Genomic DNA, 24,804 nt, shown 5'->3' with positions numbered 1-24,804 from the left:
AGAATCGAATCATTGCAGGAGGGATGAGATCAGTAGGGGGAGTTCGATATGTCAGACTTCCTAGAAGTCTGAGCTCTATCATTATTGAAGACTTTTTTTTTTTTTCCAGCAAGATCATATTTGCATAAACTACGGAGGCATCCGTGGCTATACACTGTTATAAGCTTTATTCAACAGCTCAAGGTTATTTGATGTCCAAGCCCTAAAAATCTTCAACTTGTACTGTACAGGTTGACAAATTTTACATGTAGCAGAGAGTTTTTTGTTGATTTTTGGCAGGAATCTGTCTCATTAATAGCGCAATTTGAAGGTTTTGGAACTACAGTCATTCATTGTTAAGTTTATCTGCTTATGATCCCTCTCATTCCATTCTCTCTGTTTTTGCCTGTCTCAAAGGAATGCACACATAATTATAGTCCAATTATGTCGTTCCAAAGCCATTTGAATTTTGAAGTATTTTCACTTCAATTTACATGTTATGTCACTATGTCCTGGAATTTCTCTTCCGGCAACATTTCTCAACAGTCTCCACCTCTCCTTTTTTTTTTTACATGGAATTTACACGTGATATGACTAGAACCAAACCCATGAGGGGCAGAGAATGCTGCAACAAAATTTCCCCTTTCATCCCTAATAACCCGTCGACCTCCACTCACACCCAGGTTTCCAAAACTACTGCCATCTTCATTCTGTATCTTAGGTTTCCCTGAGTTGCTGTAACTTTTCCTAGATTACAGTGGTTTGAGACCAGCATGTCTGCATGTGGGAGAGTGAAATTGGATCTTTTTCAATTTTAGTATGAACAAGTATCAGAACATATTGGATTAGGATAGAAGCTAATACCTAACCAATTGGAAAACATTTCCATATAAGAGAATTGTAATCTCCATTACCTGAAACCCCAGAATTTCAAAACAATCACATCTTGTTGCTAAAGGTATTGTCAATTGCTAAATTCTAGTGTCAAAAGATAGACATTAGAAGAAACCTTAGCACATGAAAATATAAATTTTTAGTGGAATACACCTTGACCATACCCATTACTCAATGGCTGAAATTGTCCATAGCTTCTCACTAATTACCAAGCGGACTTAGAAGAAAAGACCCCCATTTTTAGCAGCTGAACAGCCTGGAATATCTATTCCTGGTTGTAATCTCAGCTGCCTAGATAACAAAAAATCTTTCAATTCCGCCCCTGCTAACTCCTTTGCACATTCCAGCTGTTAGAAACTCACAATGCAGCCACCGCAATATTAGGCCTTAACACTTTATTCACCCTATCAGCAAGAATTTCAAGGCCTGACCAAGATACCCATCGTCTATTGGCTCTCCATTTAGCTTCCTCCCCTGAAACATTCAGATAACAACCTCGACACTTCCTGCACACTCTTCCGAGTAATACTAAGAACAGAGAGTAAATATGTAAGCATGCTACTCAAAACGTTTTATAAGAATCAACTTCCCACCATTTCACAACAAATTAGATTTTCAACCAGCTAGTTTTCTCTTGTTACACCAAAGGTTCAAATAACTTAACACCCACTTCCCAAGGCTAAGGAGTGTCACGTAGTTTTCATAAAATATTATCCGGCAAGATATTTCATAATTTAATGTTGACATCTTAATTTACTTAAATATCAATAACATATTAAAATTTAGCAAAATACTTGAGCTATATTCAATTCTAATAAAAACAAGTCAAGAAAACCCCAACTCTTAAATTAGGTTTACTTTCTTATAATTAATTAACATAATTATTCAATTTCAATAGAAGTCTAATAAATACTAATATCATTTAAATATTCTTAACATATTTCTTTATTTTCAATTTACAACTTTAATAATATAACTATATATATCAAAATCTATTTAGGTAAACAACAAAATTCTTTTCATAAAATAGACTTAAGTTGAATTTAAAATAGTGGCTGGATGTCAAGTAATCGGCTTGGGATTTTTCTCTGAGTTTGTGCGTCTTCTTTACGCATTTAAACGTGGGCGAGGTCCATTTTAATGGGTTGACTAGCTTTAGTAACCTTAGTAACCCCTATATATTAAGTTTCAAACTGAGTCAGTTCATACAATAATATTTTTGAACTTATAAAATAATTATTAGATCTCACAAAATTATTAATCACCAAAAACAAATTTTGGGTTCATGATTATCCAATAATTTGCTATTGGGCTTTTCCATATAACCCATCAATGTAATTTAGGTCCAATAAAATTATCTTCGTAATACTGAGTCGGGCTATTACAAATAAGAATGCTCGTAATCTTCCTGTATAAATTGGTGCCCACAATAAAGATTAGGAAAGGGGGAAAATACTGTTTATTTCAACTTATTCACTAGCCGTCCAGAATATTGTTCATAAACTTGCAACACCTTTACCAACTCTTTCAAAGAAGCTAAAGAGCCATTAAAAAAAGTCTCTAAATCATCTGCATAAATCAGACATAAATAGTAGAACAACTTTTTTAACCATGAAAAGCACCAACGTCGTTTCCTTCATCAAAAGATGTGATTCCGTCATATCTTTCATCAGAAAGCAACAAAGTTTTGGTAACTCGTCCTCGCTGCATAATCATTATGGTTAATTACTGCTGATCTAACTAAAAAAGAAACATGCTGGTGTGGGGCTTGATCCTCAACCTGCTTCAGTGCTTTAAGACATGGATCAGAGCTTCGGGTTGGCCTGCAGCTAGGATTTTGGTTTTATGCTATTCAGCGTTAAGCCATTGGCAATCACTAAAGCTTTAATTAATCTAGTCTTGGCCTGCCTACTGGAGCAGAAGTGGTCAATATCGATTGATCACTACTCAAGTCCTTGTCCATTAAAAATCGTAGCTACCATTTGATATCTAAGAAAGAAAGGGAAATAAAAAGGGCTTAAAAAAACACACCAAGAATGAGCAGTGTGCTTATATCTTGCATGCATGCCTCACTAGAACTGCATGCCTATGGTCCATTATTAGTACTACTCAATATTATCAGCATCCATGTGATGTGATCAGCTTCGTGAATCCCTTTGGATAAGAACACTTCCCGTAAGTTTGAGACTTGAGAATGAGACGGCAGCTCGTGGGTGTGGGATATGACTTCACGTGCTCATTAAATAAGCCGCCCCATTTTGTCTGGAGAACGTTTACGCGCGCCGACACAAGGTTTTATGTTAGAGTCACACGTTACAACTCATTATATTTTACTCTCAAACTAAGTAACATAATGAACCATAAGTTGAGATAGATTGAGATAATTTATAAATAATTGAGATAGATTGAGATGATTTATATAAAAATTTAAGAAAATTATAATAATAAAATGAGAAGAATTGAAATGAATTTTAAATGCAAACAAAATATTTTATTATTATGTTTATTATTACATATATACTAACGTAAATTATGCTCTTTTTTTCTGAAGGGAAGTGATTTTATTGGAAAAGGGTTTTTCAATAATGAATTCATATGGTGAGGATGATGAAAGACCATCCGATATCAAGGTAGACCCACGTTTCATGATCTGATGATCATCATTCTGTGCAGCTACTAAATATATATATCTTAAACATGCAATTTCTGCCTCTAAAGCCGATGGTGACCCGTGACACCCCAAAAAAAAAAAGAAAAAGATAACAAGGGAAAAAAATAGGTTTTGATTCGATGAAAGCCACAGAACGAGAACCAATCCCATGTCAGGTGTGGCATCACTATCACTCGATTTTTTTTTATTTTTTATTTTTGGTGTGTGTTGGGGGATGGGGGGTGGGCTTCAAAATGTAGTTTTTACATGCGATATTAATTGATGGATTACCTTATGGCGGGCACATTTCCTAAGGCCTTGGCCTCGGGAAAAGGTACATGTATAATTTCCCAACTATAAATTAAATCCATTAATGTCATTGAAAGGCCATTTTGAGCTATTTAATGGAACAGGTGTGCATTCATAGCTCCAACGTAACTTCTAAACCACTGTCCACGAATTAGGCAAAGAATTCAATCATTAGGTGTGTCCTTATTATTGGGATATATCATTTCCTAAGGCGACGCCTGATACGGCAAAAACAGACCATTCAATGTGATAACCATCGTACGTGTATTAACATGATCTATGATCTATAAGAGTTAATCTTATTCAAATTTTATGGACTAAAGTAAAAGGAAAGATAAACGAATGAAATGCATTACACAATGTATGCCACGTACGTACCCTCGACAGGCCACGTGTTGCGTGTTTAAAATTGGTTTGGTCTATATATGCCGTATGTTTTCTTTGCGAAGCAGTGCACTAGAGCACGTGAGAACATTATATTTGGTACCATCAAGTTTAATCATGCCATTCTATTATATGACATCAATAAATTCTATTGATTTAACACCACCGATATATATATATCTTTCAGATTTGAGAGATCAGGAACAAACTTTTGTTACATTTATAGTAGGTCCCTAGATATTTCATATGTCAAACACAAATAATTTCTGAATATATCATAAATTGTTAAAACTTTATAAAAAGTAGTGCTAACTTCATTTCATATGTTCGTAATGCATAATAGCTTGAACTTAATTAGCGATTCATTGTTTAAAAATCTTTTACATGTTCGCAATACGTATGATCATATATAGTGTCTATTATACGTATCTCTCTACTATCATATATAGTAAAGCAATTTCTTTATAGATAGATGATCTCTAAGAAGAGCTTTGATACTTATTCAAAACATTTATCAGGTCCAGATCAATGATTTATAGAGTTTCCTCTAAATGATTAGAAATGATTGTATCCGGTGAAACAGAGGTTACTGTATTGATTACACTAGGAGATATATTTATTGAAAGCGATACTCACATGCATTGATCTTTACACCACTGCAAGTATCTCAAAGGAATCATGATACACAGCATGAAATCATGGTTCCTTGAGGAAAAAAATAGTATAAATTAATATAAGTCTTTGCTTTAAGGTGTACTGTTCGGTAATATTTCGAAACCGTGATCAATGATGCAATTTTTTTGTGCAAGACAAAATGCAAGTGGGGCTCACGATTCATTCACTACCGTGATTTAAGCCCCACTTCTCCTACCTGCTCTCCCATCTCATCCCACATCTTTATCGTACAAAATCCATTCCACTGCAAAGCCCCACTCAGTAGTCACTACTACTCAGACACTGAAATAAACAAAGACGAGATGGGATTCCATTGTACTAATGAAAATCAAACCACAAAATCAAAATACGACTAAAAGGTACTGATAAATATGTGACATGAAATGCGGAGAAAGTAACTGAGAGGAATCGTGGCGGTCGTGGTGGTGATGGGGTTGGGCTTTTTGCCGTTAGAATCTCTCCCTCAACTTTCTCTCTTCGAACCAAACACATTACACAGAGAGAATTTGTGTTTCTGTCTACCTTTGGAATTGTGCTACCTTTACAATTGAGCTTACCTTTAGAATTGGTTTTGATTACTTTTGTTATATACGGGGACACTCCATCTGTTGCTTCGTTAAATCAAATAGGACGAAGAAGGCAAGGAGTGCTGCTTTCTTCGCTTGCAGAAGATTCCATTCCCATTCTCGTAAGCCTCTCTTTCTCTCTCTCCCGCATTGAATCTTTCTCATATTCTCTCTCTTTCTCTCATTTAATATTTCTTACATGTCAATCATATAGAAGCTGTCTTCGTTTAAAGCATGTTCTTTCATCAAGGTGACACCTTTTACAATCTGACTCTCTTTTTCTTTCGCACTATGTCTGCATTTTGAAGCTATTGAAGTGTGTCGGATCTGGATTTCTCTGTCACCTTTGAATAAAATCTTGGGTTGATTTTATTTTAAACTTATTTCTAGGTTGAATGTGGTCCATTAACCGTGTAACTTCTTCAAAGTTGCATTTCTTTTTTGGGTTTTCATATTTTTCTTTTTTTTTTCTTGAAATCTTTGTCGCTTGCGCTTCCTGGGTTTTTTAAGCTTTCGAATCCTATCTACTGAGTTTTCCATTTCCCATTCAAAGATATCTCTACTTTTAATCCTTTTTCCCCCTTTATTTGTTGTTCTTCAGCTTTATATCCCTTATTTTTCTTCTATGCTTGATGGTCCTTTATTGTTTTTTATGCAGCTTCAGTACTGCTCTTTTGACTGGCGACCGCTACTTTCTTGGGTTTCTTCTAAGTAGTCTTCTGTACTATATGCTGTATACTTGCATCGGCTATCATTTTCTGCCATTACTAGTTGGGTTCTCAATGTTCTGATAGATACCTGTTTCTTTTTTTAATTAATCGGTGATTCTAAATATCGTTTGATTGCTCACATAAGGCTGGAAAATCTATAGAGCCTAATTGGAATTCTTATGTTTCTATGCATTTTCCGTTCTAATACATCTAACTAGTAATTGATTGGACCTGTTCATGAGTGCCGAATAATAGAAAACTCATGTCCTATAATTTCTTGTTCTCTCCTGTATTCTTCATCTAGTTTACTACATTGGCCCCCTTTTGGGGAATTTTTTGCTCTCAGTTGAGACGTTCTTTTTTCTTACTTATCATTTTACGGTAAGGGTTTGTTGCAGACTCATATCGTGCTTTGATTGTAACGTAGGTATTTTCACAATTGTTTCTCTGATTTCCTATTCAGTTCCACATTGTAACGCAGTGGGATTTGTAGAACCTACTTTCCCAGACTTTGATGAAGAAGAAATAGACTGCAAATAGAGTTTGCTTGGATTTTAACTACTATTTCAATTTTTATTTTTGAATTTAATTTTTTTTCTACTTTGAAGGATGGGGGATCATTTCGTGTTGCTGATGGATCGGCTGCTCACTGAATCTACTCTTGAAGCTGCTATTGAGAGCAAAAACTTGAAGCAAGCCATGCCCTCAGCAAGCCAAAATTGTTTGAGTTCTTCCTATAGGATGGATGTCAGTACTAATATATGTCCAAGTAAATTGGTAGAATGTAGGATTTGCCATGATGAGGATGAAGAGTCAAACATGGAGATGCCCTGTTCTTGCTGCGGCAGCTTGAAGGTCAGTCAGTAGCTTACTTTGGCAACTGCTCCTTTACTTCGAGATTTGAGGCTTGTTGAGTTTAATTATTGATTGTGTTTATAAATATTGCTGTACGCTCTTGACTTGGCTCACAATGAAAATAATGCTTATTTTTTTATAAGTAAAATGGATTGCTTATTTATACAATGATCTTCACCCGTTATAATATTTTTATACAACTTCTAGAGGACAACCTTTATCTAGCTTTTTATGCAATTGAACCATCTCCAATAAAATTGGGTAGTCAGCTGGTTTCATTGTTCTCAGTAAATTCGAGTACACCAACTCAACGCTCATCCCTTGTTTTGGATTTGGCACTCCAACTTACTTTTACATGGTGATCAGTTGGATTCTTAAAAAGACATTTAAGGCTAAGGAAGAATAATGGAGAAGCCGATAGCCGAAAGAAAATGCAGGATGAATTATAGTAAATATGAATAATGATATGTTAAATTAGGTTCTAAACACATAGGTGACATTATCTTTGGTGACTTGGTATTTAATTGATCACCAAGCAACTAGACTCACAGCAGAGCTGTTTGGGCTGCTAATCTCTGGACAAAGATCTTGTCATAAACAATGAGCATTAATATATTCTTTATGTGATCCTCAGCGAGCAAGTAGTGAACTAGACTAATGGAGAGTTTTCCTGGACTATGGTATGAATTGGTCATATAAAATTATCTCTGATGTGGGACTTACGCACCTGGCTTTTAGGCTCCAAACAATAACTAGATTCCTTATAAAAAAGAAATGACTAGATTCCTTTTTAAATATTGCAGTATGCGCACCGTAAATGTGTTCAAAGGTGGTGCAATGAGAAGGGTGACACCATCTGTGAGATTTGCCGTCAGGTCTGCCTTTGTTTTATGTACTTTATTATAAATTAACTTTTTATGTTAATCATCTCAAGTAAGAAGAAATGATCACTAGCTCTTTGATTCTTGAACTTTGAAACTGCAGCATTATGAGCCAGGTTATACAGCACCTCCGCCTCTATTTCACTATGGTGGCATTCCAATAAATCTCAGGTATCCTTCACCTGGATGTACTTAATTTTTAGCTGATATTTCCTATTTTATTTTAGAGCAATGGAACTTGGATTTTTTTCTTTAACTCATTAAACATGTACCTTTTGTGATACTCTCCTCAGCGGAAATTGGGAGATTTCCAGAAGGGACCTGCACGACCCTCAATTTATACCAATGGTTGCTAGTGATCATGAGTTTTTAAACACTGACTTTGATGAATATTCAACTCCTTCAAGAAGCTTGATTTGCTGCCGTGTAGTTGCTATAATTGTACTCTCTCTCTCTCTCTCTCTCTCTCTAGCGCTGCCATGCTGTTGTGACTTAAAAGATAGATACTAATATTGCCGCCTGGCCACTGTTTACTTGTTCTGTTAATTGGTAATGAAATTAGGCGGTTATGCTGTAATTTTTAACTGTACTGGATGGCTGTGACTGCTTGTAATTTATTTTTATGAATGAAGCTTGTTTGCTTGTTGAAAAAAAAAATTAGGAAAGCCTTGCAGGTATATTGATTGGTTCTCTTAGTTCTAACAAAAAATAGCCCAAGGAGTACACATCGCCCTTTTTTCGCAGGCTTTATTCTAAACGAATGCGTAATTATGAAGCTTGAAGAAAATTAATGATGTATTTTCAGCCTCCTCAGCAGGGTTCCTGGAAAAAGTTCTCCCAGCAAATCATTTTTATCAAAATGACTGCAGCCCTGCGAAATACTTAACACCAACAATTATAACTTTGTTGACCGGTACTTATCAGTTAGTACTAGACAAACTGTGTCATATGATAGATGGTTTATAGTTGGTGACCACTTGGTGATAGTGATTAAGGTTTTCAGCCTACTACATAAAGAGCTGTTTCATACGATTCTTCACAGCCTTGCTGTCTAAGCCGGCGGATACAGGTTTTGATGCCTTTGACTTCCAATTCCAAAATAATGGTCCGATTTTATGCTTGTGATGGCATGCTATTGAATTAGAGTATTTTAAGAACATAATTCCGTTTTACCCTCAAACAGAAAATGTGCCCCAAAATTCTATTGATTGGGCGTGTAATATGATCCTTGTTAGGCTGGCTTACCAGATCACAGCATTGTAACAATAAGGGTGTTTTATTTGTCTTTTATTTGCAGTTTATGGTTCTTCTAGTTTTACGGCATACTCTACCAATCATAATCAGTGGAGCTGGAGAATACTCATTGACATTGTTCACGGTATGGCAGGCGTAGACTGTTTGTTTAGTGAAAGAAGATTCAATGGCTTAATGATATTACACAAATGTCTAATGTTTGTCACTGTATTACAGTTACTGATGTTAAGGATCATTGGGATTCTTTTGCCAATCTATATTATGGTAAGAGCATTCACTGCTATCCAGCGTCGACGACACCATCAGGTTAGTTTTGGGATCTGTTTTGCCAATGCTTTTACAACATCTGGTTAGCCTCCTTTTATTACTAATGTTTTGGGTAATAAGAGCATTCACTTCTTCTACTTTGACAGATACGAGTTTTTTTTTTACATATAAGCAAGCAAAGTTTCCTGCTAAATTGAGTTGTGCATTTTTTCCTTGAAAAGGATTTAGTAACCCCAATTTGTCAATCATGTCTTTCAAATTCACCATTCCGCTCTATAAATTTATTAGCTTTATTGTTATTGACAAATTACCCTTTAAAATTCGTTCTAAAAAATCAATTTTACTTGAAAAAAAATTTATATCTCTAATGTCTTTGGGACAAGTGTCTGTGAAATCTTTTAACTCCTATTCCCCTACATCATAGTTCTGGTATTTTTGGTAAAAATCCATGGGCACACCGATCCCTTATTGAATATTTATATATATATATATATATATATATATACACATACATACATACATACATATCCTTGAAAACTTATAATTCCGAGAACTAGAGAAAAAATTTTCAGTTAGAGGGTTATCTTATGTAGAAAAAGTTAAGCAATCAGTCGGTGTTTTTGGAATTTAAATTCTAGGAAATGCTTCTCTTGCAAGGCTGGTGAAGTCCTTTAACTACTTCTGTGCTGGTGTATTGCATAATCTATAGTTCATTATGTATGCTCTTGAGATATATAGTAAGCAAGCAATTTGTTGATTTATGGCCATTGAAAACTGACATTGTGATTAATTCTCTACTGTTTCTCTTATGTCTAGGATCCTCACTTCTCCCTTGTCACTTCTCCTTATCTCGATTAAAGAAATCCTAAAGTACTCACGTCTGCATTGTGGATTTTCTCAACAATCTGCTCGTTCAGATTTAGAAGCCAGGTTGAAGAGGAGACGCTCAAGATGATTGGTGCAATAGTACCACTTTTGCCTGAAGGAAGCCTTTTAACTAGCTGCATCTATTTATTATATAATGACAGCTCCTTATACGAATTATGAAGTATTATTGTTAAAGACTTAAAGCGACAGTGAAGTGTATATATGAATGGCAATGCTGCTTTGAAAATTGCCAATGGGAAAGCCAAAATTAAAGGGGCATATAATGTTTGATAGAGAGCTGGCGATAAATCGAATCAATGGTTAATCCTGGTAATGCGGGAGTACCAGAAACGACTTTTGACCCATACGCAGAACCCCCGCCCCTTCAACTTCTACTTGAATACTTAGTTTGTTCCTCTCTCTCTCTCTCTCTCAATGATGGTTAGTACATACATCTGATTCCTTCAAAATATCATCTACAGCAACTTTGTTACATTCTAGAGCGAAGATAAGTAGTTGAGTAAAATATTAAATTATTTATTATATTTTATTTGAAAATTTGAAAAAATTGTAATGTTTAGATAAGATGAGATAAAGTTATTTTGAACCAGGCCTAAAAGGTTAAGATGTTCTCGGAGATATCGAGAGAAATCTTTTAGGAAGCTTCAAAGTATGCGGCATCATCCATTAGAAAAATAAAATATGAATTGATAAAGAAAATGCATTCGTTTATAAAAGACACAAAATTGATGTTTTTTAACACTGAAATAAACTGCACTTACACACTGAATCAGACAAAACATCAAGCAAACCATTTTGAAGACAAAATAATCGAAGATAAGGGTAAAAGACAGGACAAGGACCAAAAGACAACCCTTAATTCTTAATACCAGACGATAAGTATAGACCTGCAAGCAAAAGCAACCGTTAATTCGTAATACCTGCAAGCAAAGGGGTTAAGTGACAGCAGAACACTTCATTCCTCTTCAGATTCTGACTCGGCACTCTGGAGCCAATCCATGAAGGGTCTAGCATTCTTCCATATCTGAGACTCCTTGTTGCCTCCTTTCAGTCCTTCTTGATACCACTGAACGATGAACTCTTCCTCCAAGATGTCAGCATCATAGTGTGCTTTCAAAATTAGAGCAACTTCCTTCATTGCACTCGTATTTGACTTCAGGGAGAACTCCTCAATTGAGCGAAGTAAGAGCAACTGCGAACCCTCTTCCTGTGCAACAGCAGTAGCAAGGTAGCTCTTCTTCTTCTTCACTTCCTTTGTAAACCCTTTCTCAATGCCATCAAATAGTCCCTCAATCAGGGCAGTCATCTTTTCTTGGGCAGAGCCGGAGTGTGATCCCAGAAGGGACTGCAATTGCTTTGCCGAGACACCTTTATTCAGATTTTCTTTTACCTCATCAGCTAGTGTTTTGTGTGTGGCCAAGTTTCCATTTTCAGCACTTACACTCAGTTTATTTGCAGCATTTACACTCGTTTTATTTGCCGCTGTTGGCTTCTTCTCTGGCTCATTTGTAGAGAGCATGACCATATCAGCTGTCACTGCACTAAGTTGCTCTTGTATGCGTTGCCTAGCTGCCTCCAGGGATGTATCCGTTTGCCACTCGACATCACCATCCTCATCTTCATCAGCTTCATCCTTCTCATCAACCTGACTCTGAGTAGGTGACGTGCGATCCTCGTCAGAGCCACTTGCTTTCTTCTTTGAGGCTTTTGTGGTGCCATCCTTCAAAGATGTAGTGCCCTTCTTCTTGGCCTCTTTCTTAATTTTCTTCTGCTCCTCATCAGCAGCCTCACCTTCCTTCAGACGCTCCTTCTCAGCCCTCCTCATAGCCTTCTTGTCCTTGGATCCCTTCTTTGATTCAGGTGGGTTCTTCAGAATGAATGTAGTGAGTTTGTCCCTCATATCAACATCTGTCAAAAAGCCACAAGCAGCACATTTCAGTTGGATCATCTGGGTTTTGGTGATCAGAATCTCTGTCTCAGGGTTCCCACAACCGTGACACTGAACATATTTCTTAATGAAGTTCTCGAGAAGGCCAGCAAGTTTAGGAGTGTCATGCGCTCCATTAACAAGAGAGGTCCCAGTTTTCTCATCAAATTTAGATTGTGCTCCAAGCTCACAACCAAAGTACTTTGTGGTGTATGCAGCTGGTCTTGCCAAAGCCTTTGCAATATCAACCATGTTGACTATGTTTGTCTTGATGCCATTTCCTCGGCCCTCAATTTTTGTTACCATTTTGGGCATCTTATACCTGTAGAAGGCATCATCATTATTTCCACCAATGTTCTGTAAAGCCATCTTGACCACAGATCAGAAGTAGTAGAAGAAATATGCTGGATCTCACAAGAAACAAATGCTAAAATTTGGAAAGTATGGGGCTGAAAAATTGTCTTCTGAGATTTTCTGAGCAAGAGAAGACTGGTCTTCTGTGGTGAGAAAAGGTTGCAGACAATTGCAACCATGAAACTCTAGATATTCCGAAAATGGCTCAAGATGCATACAGCCAGTCCTTAGAGATATGAATCTGTTCTTCTTTCTTGACGAAGGACAATACTCTCCCAACAGCCCAATTGATCCCAAATAGAAGGCGGCCTGTTCGGACATAAAAGAAACTTCGTTGACACCTTCACCTTGAGAATCTGCAAATAGCAGAAAAACCAGCAACCTCCCTGTATGAACAATGTTCATAATCAGAAAATGGTATGTAGAATTAGAAAAAATGGAAGATACATCGACCATCAACATTGCAAATCAAAATCAAATTCTCACATCAAATTCTCCAAAATAAATATCAAGTTACACAAATTATGACTCCCCTAAGAGACATAAGAAGCAGTCAGAATGGAGGTAAAACGTAAAAGTAATATCAGACCCAATACCACATTCATAATATAGAGAGAAACCGTTAGATCACATCTACTCATAGCAATATCTGCATGGTAGTAGTAGACAAAGATTCATAGGAAAACCCAAAAGATTACAAAAATATTAAGAAATGTGAAATGAAAAGTACTTCTTATATGTATTGACCATAGTCAATTTTCTCATAAGTTTTCCACATTCAGACTTCCTTAACCAGCAAACACATCAACGTACTTCCTCAATAAGACGAAATTCAATAAAAAAAAAAAAAAAAAAAAAACACTAGAACATATTTCAGGTTATATCGTAACATCTTGAAGTAAGAGGCATTCGAGTCGAGGTCACCAGAACAAATAACATAGAAACACGGCCTGATAATAGAAGCACATCCTTCTTTCTCTATACACACATGATACAACCCAATAAGTTGATCTAAATATATTATTAAACAAAAAATTTCTCTTTATATCTGGTTTTTTTCTTCGGCGAGGCATTTCTCTGTCGGGACTATCGCAAGTTAAAGAACGTAGATGTCATTCGTATTTGTGGATTTTTCTTTCTTGATTCCTCCCCAAAAGTACCGTTTTGACAACGTTTGGCACACCGTATCATGAGCTACAGAGAAATTATTTATATTTATCGTTTGAACAAATGTTGAGAGCTTTTGATAACTGTAAGATGGTGATGGATACACTGATTTGATATGAAATTGTATTTTGATCAAAAAATCATAAATCGATTGAACTTAGATAGCTTGAAATTATCAGATAACATAGCTCCAAACAGGAAAACAAGCATCGACGAATATGAATATTAGAACCAACTGACCAGGGAAACCCTAGGGCTCGTACCTGCAATTGATCGAGATCGAGATGGATAAGGCTGTGAAATATTAGGGTTCAGATTTAGACGACTCTGAGGCGGAAGAGAGAGAGAGATAGAGAGAGAGAGGGTTAGGAGGTGATGTCGACCAAGCGATTTCTTATATATATAGGGTTGGATGCAAGGAAGTGGGAGAAAAATATTCATTCACCTGTTGAAATCTATGAACCAAATCGCACTTGGTTTGGGCCGTCTGTTTGGGCTACTACTATTCAGCCCATTCTTTCCTTTTATCAGCACTATTCCACAATAGCGATGCCAACTTGAATCATTTTGATACAAAAATTTATCATTTTGCCCTACATTCATATCTTCTTCGTAATTGATTTACAATTTATATCATTTAGGTAAAAAAAATATATATATATCATTTTAATGGCTAATGAAAATAAGATCAAGCTCTTCGAATCTGACCGAAGATCAATGTATTAATTTGTTAAGTTTACAATATCATTTTTCTCATTTGTTTTACATTTTTCATTTCAAGTCTTTGACTAATTACTAGCTTATTTTGATTGGTTTTGTTAGTAACATCTACGCTACCATCGAGTTATTAATTAGAAGTGAATGCAACAAATCTCTCGTATCTATTTCTATCTATACTGCGGAATCTTCACAACATTTAATCTCACCATTCAGTAAAAGGTTTATTTTAACCTTATTTATACTTTTATGATGATCATGTGTAGAACATTGTTGGCTTTTTTAATCAATTTTGAACTAGTGCCATATTTTTTTTTTTTTTACTCCTAGCCTTTGAATATATCTTTAGTGATGCACACAACTCGTATAAAGGAAGACTACAAGAATTTATATGTTTTATATTTATGTAATTGGTTGGCCCAACAAAAAAACTCCTGGTTTCGCTCCAAATATATACTTATAAAACAAGACTTATAATATTTATTACTTATTTAAAATATTTATATACATAACAATAAATGCAAAAACTACCGACCAAAATATAAATATTTCTTGAAGTTTTAAAACACGAGATGATCAGCCCAATGCATCCGTGAAGAAGTACTAGTTCCACCGTCATGTTCATTTCATCCTGGTCGTGTATCTTGAATGATTAATTATAGAGTCTAGAACTCCTGATCTAGAATTCTAAAGCAGTTCAGTTAAGAAAGAAATAAATAGGAACACCCTATTTGCGAACAAGGGTGCTGTTTGCGAACCCATGCGCAAAAAAAAAATATAGTTATAACCGTGAATCTATAAATATAGTATAATCAATTTAAAAAAAATAAAAAAATATAAAATTTATATAAAAAGAATTAATTTTTAATAATAAATCTTGTTTTTTTTTAAATAATTACATAACACTTATATATTGGACGATTGTATCTAATATTAATCTCACAAAATACATCATGTATCGAAAAGTCTGATAACTAATTCATAACAATCAATGCAAGTTACGTGCATGGTACTGGAAGTCTATATATTGGAACGCGGTCCTTCTTCTGATAGGCATAAATGGGCTACAAAATGTGGCCTTCCTAGAGCATATATAGAAGAAGGGCCACATGTTGACTTTGTAGATCAGTCATTTATATATGTGCATTTTTTAACAACCGACGTTCAATTATTCTTTGAATTTGAGGCAATGCACCTCAGAAACGCCTCCCATTTTGAAAACTACTCAGAAATACTCTTTCAGTTTCCGTGTTTTGGTTAACTACTGTCCTGTAGAACCAGTACATCTAAGTATATGTGTGAAAATAAAGCAGCATGGCTTCTTGTCTGCCTTCCTTCTTTGTTTCATTAAAACCGCCTCTCAAGCACCATGCTCGTCAAGCCATGCATATAAGAGCTCAGAGCTTTAGTAATGAAGGTAACTCCCCTTTCACCATCGATGTCATTTTCAGCTACTACCAAAAAGAGAGGTTTTTACAAGAACAAATTTCAGCAGCTCCTTTGATTTTATAACATGTAACTTGGCACGTAGGTAGAGACTTAAGTCCAAGGATAACTGTTTACTATATTGAAATGATTCCTTAGGATTCTTACCAATTAATTGTTGTTCTCCTCGCCAAGTTGTTATGTTCGTCCTTACAGGTAATATTCATCTCACTTTGTTGTTATGTCTTTTCGCTTTGGCAGGGGAATCAAGTGACATAGTCGATGCAAACTTGACTGTTCTTAGAGACAAAATAGAGCTGCTTAAGACCAAGGAGAGGCTCGAGCGGTGTTGCAAATGTGAAAATGGTTGGAATTATGTCCCTGGATATGATTATGAACTCAAAAGAGAGAGAGAGATGTCACAGTTCTTTGAGCTTCTAGGTTTCGTTTGTGGGAGTCTTGGTTTTACCTGTCTTGGTGGCAGTGTCTGTCTTTGCCTTGTTTCCTTCTTTCTTCATTTGATTCAATAAGTTAAAATATTTTTGTGAAAAGGAAAAATGTAGATCAATCTCTCTCTCTCTCTCTCTCTCATATTGTATATCTCTTGGTTTATCCATACCATATTGTTGTTGCAACTGAAGAACTTTAGAGGCTTTTTGTTTACATTATGTTAGAGCTGTAACCTGTACTTGTGCTGAAAAAGGTAGGATTTGAACCATGCGTAGGTCCGTTTCATGATGTAAACAAAAGGTAATTTCATCGACGACTACCTTTTCCACTGTTTCTAAAGCTACAGACGTCTCGTGATGCAGAAAATAATTACAGAGCTGGTGGGAAGGGCCTTTGAATTTAGTTAGTCCTCAGACTCATTTGTTTGCCATGCCATCTGCAAGCAGTCAGTCAAGTGATTCTTAACTGTTTCAAACCTTTAAACAGATATGTACATTTGAGTCACTGTTCCTCTAAGAATTACTTATATATTGAAATAGTTTTGGTTTCATATAAGCTGATGAAAATTGAGAAGGCCTTGTGAACTTACAACTTGTTTGAGACAAGAACAAACTATAATTTATAATTAGGAAGTCATGTCTATCCTTCTATCAATCCAGTTTCCGTACAATCTTGTTTGATTATCTCCAATAATTAGCATTAACTTATTACCTTACTAAAGACATCTCCTTTTGTCCCAAGTTGTGGAGTTATTTGACCTGCATATAGCCAATTTAACGGTCGCTGAATAATGCATGTATTCCGCTACTTCTGGTTTATGCATCCTTTAATATATCAAATATATTTATATATGCTAACAACTCTTCTAAGAACGTAAAACGATAAGGCACTTGGGACTCGTATAAGCTTATGACTTTGTCCTTTTTGGCCTGCAAAAGCCATTAAAAATTTCTTCAACGATGCTTGATAAGAACAATTACAGAGTAATCTGGGTGCTGATTTACCACCAACCTAATTCTTTATTTCTATTAAATACACACTTACACTGTTCTGATGGCCGAGTACTTCTCCCAGTAACGAGTCATGGTTTTAAATTAATGGAAAACTGACATTCAGGTCGACAGTCAATCAGACAATGCCTACCTTTTTCTCATTTTATGTGCTCGGCCAGGTTTATGTTCAACAAAGGTTTGTTGAATCAATATCACCAACAAGGGTTTCTGCAGATGTAGCTTATGATTGATCTCAGAAACCTTCCTGAACGATGCTCTAAGATGTATAGCTAAATGCAATGCAAATTTAGTGTGAAATATTCTCATATGCAACCAATCACATAGTTCCCTAACAAATTAAAGCCTGAGGAAGCCTCACTTTCACATTCATCAGCAAATCCAGGGTCTCAAGGAAATAAACCTTCTACATCAGTAGCTTTCCATTTCTTCCCATGCACATACACACACGGAAAGCAAAAACCATGTGCGTCAAACCATATGACCAAAAGTATATCCAACAAAGACAAAGGGACTTGCAATTTTAGCTCCGTAAAAATGCCAGAGTGGTGACACATGATCCCTCAGATCCACCAAACATGAATGTTGGATATGAACGAACATAGCTCAGGAATTGAAATGGAGGATCTCTTCCTATTTCTTGATCCCTAGGTGTCTCACGATCCTGGGACCCACCAATCCTTCTCTGATTGAAACTTTCCACTTCTTGCATTAATTCATTTTTTGTGCTGTTACATGATGTGATAACCTACAAAAGCATCACCTTGATCGGTAACAAAAGAAAGAACATCCAGCGGAGTATGAAAAACCTTGGGAAACATAAGCTACAAATGACTCGACAAAAGGTAAATCATGATCCTCCCAACAGAGAATCTCCCTAAAAATGAGAGCTTGTTTAAAAGTATGGTATACGTAAAAGAAACTATAAGGTACCAATTCCAGTAACAAATATTAGCCAAAGCAATGGTGCTTACTAATAATCCTCCAGGAGCCACCAATCTTGATATTGAATCCCAATACATCATCCTGCGATATCAGAAAACACCAACTCAATTATTCCGATGCCCATGTATATTGGGTAGGAGATCAAATGAAAACTTCACACAACTATTGTTCAATAAGTACAACTTCCTTTTTACTTGAAAAATAGTAGTAGAATAACTAAAAAACTACACGTTACCTTTTGATTGGGCCATCAGGATGCAACCCAATGGCATCTAAAGTCCCTTTGTCCATGACAAGTTGAAACTGCCTTTCCAACTTTGATTCAAGAATATCGTCAACCTTATAAGCAAATAAGAGAAGAACAATACAGGAGATTTAGATGGAAAAGAATCAACTATAAGATTTCAACTTATTACATAAGCTTGTATTGGTAACATCATTGATGTAGATCAAATACAGTGCATTATAAAGGCTATCCATTTCACAATAATAAACAAACTTGTAAATACATGTGGAATTAGTTAAATTTAGCTTTCAATCAAAGCTTAAAATAATTCACAAGAATTTGTTTTTTGGGAGGGGGTTGAAGTGTAATGTCCTCAAGAACATTCAATATTTTATTTAATCTAGCGTTATCAATCACAATATGATGCCCTAAATTAGTATTTCACGAAAACATGCTGAATGAACCAACTTGATTGTTGATACCACGGTTGTGAATTTACAGTCTTTATTCTTTACAAATTAACATCAACTTATGATATTTCTATTTAATACCCATTAATGGAATGTTAACACACCCCCTAGGCATGCTTAAAGCTCAAAGCACCAGAGAGAGAGCACATCAAACTCCTAAATCAAAGTGCAAACACAATGTGCTTTTTGTGAAGTACCAGGTGCTAATGCAGCTTTTTTATTTTTGAGTGAAAAGTACGTAATTCAATTGGAAAAATGGTTGGATCCATAACTTGAATATTGATTAATCATACAATTCCGTTCTTACAGTCTAATAGACTACTCATAAAGATGACTTGGCAGGTATGTAGAAAAAGGGCACCTAATGCTTTCAACAACACTGATCAAGAATGAGAGGAGCCCAACTTCATCACCATTACAGTATTACATTGAAAAGAAGAATTTACCCAGTAAATCTTCTTAGCAGTGCATTAATCTAGTCTCTTTAAAGAAAATTAATGGAAACTATGAGCATGTTTTCATAAGAAACTTATTGAAAATTTTGTGAAAACTCTTTTGAGATGTTCTATTGTTTGCGAAAGTGGTAGGATCTATTTAAAATGGAAAAGTTTTGTAAGATTGCTTTTTTAGATTTTGTGTGGGTTCCACTTATGATTCATTTGGTGAGATTACCTATCAAAAGGAATTGATTCATTTGGTGAGGTCAAAAATTATTTTGGGGTTTAAACATATTTGTATTGGAAGTTAAAGAAAAACGAAAATGTTTTCGCTAATAACATGTTTTCTATTGATTTACTGGATCCATTTCAAACTGCAGACTTCTCTGTTTCGGAAATTCAAGCCAGACCAGATTATTCAAACTTCTAATTAACCTTATCTTTTGAAGTAGACAACTGTTTATCAAGCAGCCAATAAAATGGCAGATAAAATTTGTTAAAAGTGATAACGTGCTCTGAAGGAAAGAAAAGGGGGCAGGGGAGGTAAAGTAAGAAAATAAAAATCACCTCACCTTCTCCCCATCCTCCCTCTCTTCTAAAAGGCACCAAAGAAATTTGAAAGATTGGAAAAGTATCTGGTGCTAAGATCCTATTAAGAATGTGGTACGGGAGAAAACAGGTCCATTCTTAGGCACGCAAAACCATCGCACCAACCCCGCTAACAATTTCTTTTTTTAGTGGCACCGGGTATCCGGGAACAGCGTCTCGACTATCCAAGGGGTGCACAGGCTCTCGACAAGAAGTTTCCAGCAAGTGCACCTCGGGTAATTCAAGGAAAAATCCCTCAGTTTAATGGCCCCTAGAGATTGTTTGCACCCAATGGGATTTGCGCCTTGGACCTTGGAGGGAGCATACCACCAAGACCAAGGCCTTTACCACTTGAGCCAACCCCTAGGGGTTACCAACCCACTAATAATTAAAGATATTAAGATTCCACATAGAATTATTACTCTTCATAACTCCAAAATATGCCTCCAAAATAAGCTCAAGATTTAGTCATACCAAAAAATTAATGTTGGGAAATCCATCACGATCAGCAAGGCTTCGAGCAAGCTGAATTGCCCCTTCACTATAGTCGGTACCAGTTAAATCAGAGAATCTGAATCCAGAAAGACCATGAGTTCATACTTTAACCAAAACATCATTATATCTTCAGAATCATGCCCTACAACTATCAATGTTAAAATCAAACAAAAAAATAATAAATAAGTTACACTTTACTGAGGATCAAAAGAGGTGTTGTTGTAGTACACAGGAAATATACAAAAATGAATTTTATGTTTAGCACACACTGATACCTATTGAATTTGGTTTGTCTCTTCTCTCTACATTTTCCATCACTTTTTTTCCTTATTTGTCTACTCAACTAACGCAATCACATAAAATAGGGTTCTAAAAGATGACCATCCCAAACGACAACGGGATGTTACAGTAATGTTTAGGAAGGTAAAATACTGGCATGACTTTGTCTGGAGATTTTTATTATTTTTTCTTCCTAATAAAAAAAAAAAAAGAAGCTAGCATCAAATAAGGAAAGCATGTATTACATTAGTTACACGCAGCAAAGAAGACCGATCATGTCTGATGTTGGGGGAGACAACCAACATTGTAGAAATGCCCATTTCATTGATTGTAAAGCATGTACCAAGGAGATTAAAGCTAGGTGACATTGGATCTTTAAGCAGTTAAACTATTTCGTCTCAATTGTTGGCCATACCTATTATTTGGGGTATACATGGTTAATGCATATTTCACAACCTGCAACTTTCCTACTGTAGTTAGATTGCTTAATAACTTGGACTAGTTCCCCCTTCTTGATCGTGTATGCTGTGGATGAATGGTGACTGACAATTCTCTGCAAGCAAACCCACTCCCCTCCCCCTCGGGTGGAGCACACAGACATTTTCAATGTTCACAACAATTCAAAAAAATTTGTAATGTTGCAGACACTTTAAATGGACATTAAAAATGACACTTCGTTGATAACGTGCTTGACATGTGACTGAAATTTGTAACATAAAGATGCATTTACACTCCACATGTTACCCATCAATTTTTCCCCTCCGTCGCCAAATTGTTTCTCTACTCTCTTTTTGTGAAAACCCATTCTAAATCAAACAAATGCAGGAAAATCTCCTCTTGTCATTTTAATAAACAACTCCTGAAAATCCCTTCAATCGCATTCACTACGTAAAAAAGATATATTACCAGAAATACAGTCCAGATTTCAAAGCATACCCCTGCTTAGCAAGTTCTTGAAGAAGTAAACCATTGCCAGTTCCAATATCAAGGACACTCCGTGTACACAAAGATTTATCGCCCTCAACTGGCTCAGACTTGATATCATCAACATGATTTAGCATGCAACCTTGAGAAATGTCAATACACAAGCCTTTGGTCCAAGAAGCAACTACTTCCATGACATCTGCTCCAAACCTATAGAAAGATAGGTAAACAAACAAATAGATTATTTTCACTGAGAAAAAAACAAGAACATAAGATTCTTTCTAAATTCATTCTTTAGCCCTATCCCTATCAAATTAATAAGTACATCCAATCACTTCAGTGTTCTTTACACCACATTTAAGCAAACCATCTATCATACAGGGACCTAAGATAAAACCTCAAGAATATATCTTAGTGAAGAAATGAAGATGTTTGCCACTTTATGTGAATCCATTTGTGCAATCAACTTTATACTCATGTGAGCCTCAGTTTCTAATGCTTCAAGTACGCAAGGTGTACCCTCTTTCGGTCGATATTCATTATACCTTTAGTCATCAAATAAGTATAAACCCTATATATCGCATAGCATAGCAACAATGTTCCAGATACTTTAATTACATATATAGAAACTAAGATTATTTGAGTCCCTTCCTATCTTTGATTTCATCTACAGAAAATTAGAAATATAAAACCCTTGTTAGGAAAGTTTTTAGGTTTTGGGTTATAAATAAAAGTCGGTGAAAATGTTTCTAGTTCCTAAATAGGTGTATGCTTCTGTATATTCCTAGTGTACTTGGGCTATGCCTATCTTTCTATCAATGAATTAACTTATTACCTATCAAAAAAAAAAGCCGGTGAAAATTGAAATGGATTCCAGATTTCCCTGCCTGAAAATAAGAGAATAACGTATACAAATCAACACTTACCAAACTTCTCCAGCATGGCCATGCTCACGAAAATTTACTAACTCATCTGCATATGCAGAATCCCAATAACTCTGAAGGCCTAGCATTGATTGCGCTGCTTCTTCAGCATCTGCCTCCTCCTTGTCAGAACTGCACACACAATACATGATTTAAAACTCAGTATGCACATCAAAATACTAATAGTTAACAAATAAGCCATCATATTCAGCTCTTCCACAGACTTCAGCAATTTAAACAAATCATATGCTCCTAAAATCTGAGGGGAACAATTCCAAAAGTTTCTTTGGCGACTGTAAGTTGTGAGCGATTCACATATATTCCTCGGATTAGCATTAGATCAATCAAAATTGATAATCAATGAATTTGACAGAGCCACGCATCAAATAAACTAGCCCCCCACTTTCGCGTTCCACCACATAGTCTTACAGCTTTTGTTTTAACATATTCAGAGACCTTCATTTTTAGGAACTCCATAACAAAATCGCACAACTAAATTGCAAACAGTTACAAAATCTTGCTTACACTCGGTCTACTGATCATTGCATATTTTACTCAAGCAACGACATTGAAAACAAAATTCCCCCAACAATGCAAGAACCTACCTTTCACGTATTCTTGATATTTTCTCATTACTTCCCAAGAAAATTTCTCACGAACCAGACGGAGAGTTACAGAAAAATAAAGAAACGAGACCTGTAATCTGAGGGGGCGCGGTAGTTGGCGGCAGAGAGGGCTTCGGAAGCGTCGGTTTGGCGCTGGTCGTCGTCGAGGGTGCTGCCGTAGTCGCTCTTGATGGACCAGGAGTCAGCCGCCACGGAGCGCTCGTCGTCGGAGACCAGATCACACACCGCACCTCTGCTCTGCTGCGACGAGAGCTCGGGGTCCTCCGGAGGTAGTCGGATTCCAACCATTATATCATGTCTCTATGAAGACACACACAAAAACAGAAAGAGAGAGATTGGGATTCGGGGTGGGACACGGGAGGAAGTAACCGCGAGAAAGAAGGGTACTGATGAAACGTAGGATCTTTGGTCGTTAAATGGCTAATTTTGAACTTTGGGTTGGATCTTTGATTCGGATCTTCTCTCCCAGAAGTCCATTTCCCATCTTTACGGATCAATAATGATAAATACATTACTTTCCAAAAGATAAAAGAAAGATAAATGCATTACTAAATACAAATAATCATTTTACTGTTGTTTTATATTAAAAATCTTGATTTTTTTTTTCTGAGTTCTAGGATTTAAAATGAGATATAAGAAAGACATATATATAAAACGAGTCTACACCATTTATTATTATTTTTATTTTGGAAACATTTAATGACTAGTTCATATATTTGTTTTTAAATTTGAACAAAAACACTTGACAATCTTAATCTAGTAGTTAATCTTAAGGGTATAACATTAATAACATGCATGTGTTTTGACCATAATCATCTAAACTTATGTAAGGCTTATTTAGAGGATAATAACTAGACTACGCTAATATTTTTCCACTATAGATTAAATCATAATTAGATATTTTTTTATTACATATTAGATGATCATTTTAAAACATGTTTCATGTCATTGTGTTATTAGTATTATTTGGTTATGTGTATTGATTGACCAATCTCATAGATCGGCCTCTTTTTGAACATTCATTTTCATAGAGTTCGGTAAGTTGATGAAAAGTTTATTCGTAAGGGCATGATCAGTGTCCACGAGTTCTTTTATAAACATAATGCTACTTTGAAAAATAACACTTATATATATATATATATATATAAATTATTCTCATCGACCACTATTTATCACCTCATACCTTATAAAAAATATTTTTATATCTTATGAAAAACACATCCACGCCTTATAAAAAAATTATATGTGTAAAATGTGGAAGTAAATAGTGACTGATACATAACATTCATGTATATATATTAATTATATAAATATAAATATAACTCTCGGTAAAATGTTACATTTTATCTTAAATTATGTCATCTTTAATTATATGATATACCACATTAATATCTAAAATAGGCTATAGAATTGGCGACCATACTGTAAATTGTGTATTCTATCTTATTTTTAGTTGATCTTTTTGCGCCATCCCCATCGAAAGTGAATGGAATGGAGTGACTGGCCGTGGTAATGGAATTGGAATCATT

The 24,804-nt window shown here is 35.6% G+C and overlaps 4 protein-coding genes across 8 annotated transcripts; 2 read left to right on the top strand and 2 right to left on the bottom strand.

The window, feature by feature from the left end:
* Window positions 1-5,145: 5,145 nt before the first annotated feature.
* LOC108987927 lies at window positions 5,146-10,711 on the top strand. 5 transcript variants are annotated; one of them, XM_035687316.1, is made up of 10 exons: window positions 5,146-5,579; window positions 5,672-5,707; window positions 6,116-6,227; window positions 6,776-7,022; window positions 7,826-7,897; window positions 8,007-8,074; window positions 8,197-8,344; window positions 9,201-9,281; window positions 9,374-9,463; window positions 10,241-10,711. In XM_035687316.1, exons 4-10 carry the CDS (start codon window positions 6,777-6,779, stop codon window positions 10,280-10,282), a joined length of 747 nt encoding a protein of 248 aa, XP_035543209.1. In that variant the 5' UTR covers window positions 5,146-5,579; window positions 5,672-5,707; window positions 6,116-6,227; window position 6,776; the 3' UTR covers window positions 10,283-10,711. The 5 variants fall into 5 exon arrangements, with proteins under 5 accessions (XP_035543209.1, XP_018816541.1, XP_018816547.1 ...); XM_018961001.2 differs by having other exon boundaries at window positions 5,147-5,579; window positions 6,116-6,168; XM_018960996.2 differs by lacking the exon at window positions 5,672-5,707.
* Window positions 10,712-10,996: 285 nt separating this feature from the next.
* LOC108988153 (eukaryotic translation initiation factor 5-like) lies at window positions 10,997-14,148 on the bottom strand. The gene is made up of 2 exons (XM_018961294.2): window positions 14,024-14,148; window positions 10,997-12,979 (listed from the first exon to the last, which is right to left on the bottom strand). Exon 2 carries the CDS (start codon window positions 12,606-12,608, stop codon window positions 11,268-11,270), a length of 1,341 nt encoding a protein of 446 aa, XP_018816839.1. The 5' UTR covers window positions 12,609-12,979; window positions 14,024-14,148; the 3' UTR covers window positions 10,997-11,267.
* Window positions 14,149-15,709: 1,561 nt separating this feature from the next.
* On the top strand, window positions 15,710-16,477 carry LOC108988082. Its single transcript, XM_018961185.2, has 2 exons — window positions 15,710-15,894; window positions 16,164-16,477. Exons 1-2 carry the CDS (start codon window positions 15,792-15,794, stop codon window positions 16,430-16,432), a joined length of 372 nt encoding a protein of 123 aa, XP_018816730.1. The 5' UTR covers window positions 15,710-15,791; the 3' UTR covers window positions 16,433-16,477.
* A 1,162-nt stretch (window positions 16,478-17,639) lies between these two features.
* LOC108988249 (EEF1A lysine methyltransferase 2-like) lies at window positions 17,640-23,739 on the bottom strand. Its single transcript, XM_018961460.2, has 7 exons — window positions 23,346-23,739; window positions 22,653-22,781; window positions 21,739-21,936; window positions 20,503-20,599; window positions 18,543-18,646; window positions 18,337-18,388; window positions 17,640-18,110 (listed from the first exon to the last, which is right to left on the bottom strand). The coding sequence occupies exons 1-7, from the start codon at window positions 23,561-23,563 to the stop codon at window positions 17,886-17,888; spliced, it is 1,023 nt and encodes a 340-aa protein (XP_018817005.1). The 5' UTR covers window positions 23,564-23,739; the 3' UTR covers window positions 17,640-17,885.
* Between the last annotated feature and the right edge of the window lie 1,065 nt (window positions 23,740-24,804).

Source organism: Juglans regia, chromosome 1 (assembly GCF_001411555.2).
Source record: "Juglans regia cultivar Chandler chromosome 1, Walnut 2.0, whole genome shotgun sequence".
NCBI classification, from domain to species: Eukaryota; Viridiplantae; Streptophyta; class Magnoliopsida; order Fagales; family Juglandaceae; genus Juglans; species Juglans regia.
Note: the sequence above shows the minus strand (reverse complement) of the source record. Positions and strands in the feature narration are given on the sequence as shown.

Bases quoted from the DNA above. Each gene is read 5' to 3' on its own strand.
- LOC108988153 (XM_018961294.2), bottom strand. From the start codon at position 12,608: ATGGCTTTACAGAACATTGGTGGAAATAATGATGATGCCTTCTACAGG.
- LOC108987927 (XM_018961002.2), top strand. From the start codon at position 6,777: ATGGGGGATCATTTCGTGTTGCTGATGGATCGGCTGCTCACTGAATCT. The intron at 8,345-9,200 runs GTACTCTCTCTC...TTTTATTTGCAG, and splicing joins GCCGTGTAGTTGCTATAATT to TTTATGGTTCTTCTAGTTTT. The intron at 9,464-10,240 runs GTTAGTTTTGGG...TCTTATGTCTAG, and splicing joins AGCGTCGACGACACCATCAG to GATCCTCACTTCTCCCTTGT.
- LOC108988249 (XM_018961460.2), bottom strand. From the start codon at position 23,563: ATGGTTGGAATCCGACTACCTCCGGAGGACCCCGAGCTCTCGTCGCAG. The intron at 21,937-22,652 runs GTAAGTGTTGAT...ATCTTTCTATAG, and splicing joins GGCCATGCTGGAGAAGTTTG to GTTTGGAGCAGATGTCATGG. The intron at 18,111-18,336 runs GTAAGCACCATT...ATGCTTTTGTAG, and splicing joins TGGCTCCTGGAGGATTATTA to GTTATCACATCATGTAACAG.
- LOC108988082 (XM_018961185.2), top strand. From the start codon at position 15,792: ATGGCTTCTTGTCTGCCTTCCTTCTTTGTTTCATTAAAACCGCCTCTC. The intron at 15,895-16,163 runs GTAACTCCCCTT...TCGCTTTGGCAG, and splicing joins TCAGAGCTTTAGTAATGAAG to GGGAATCAAGTGACATAGTC.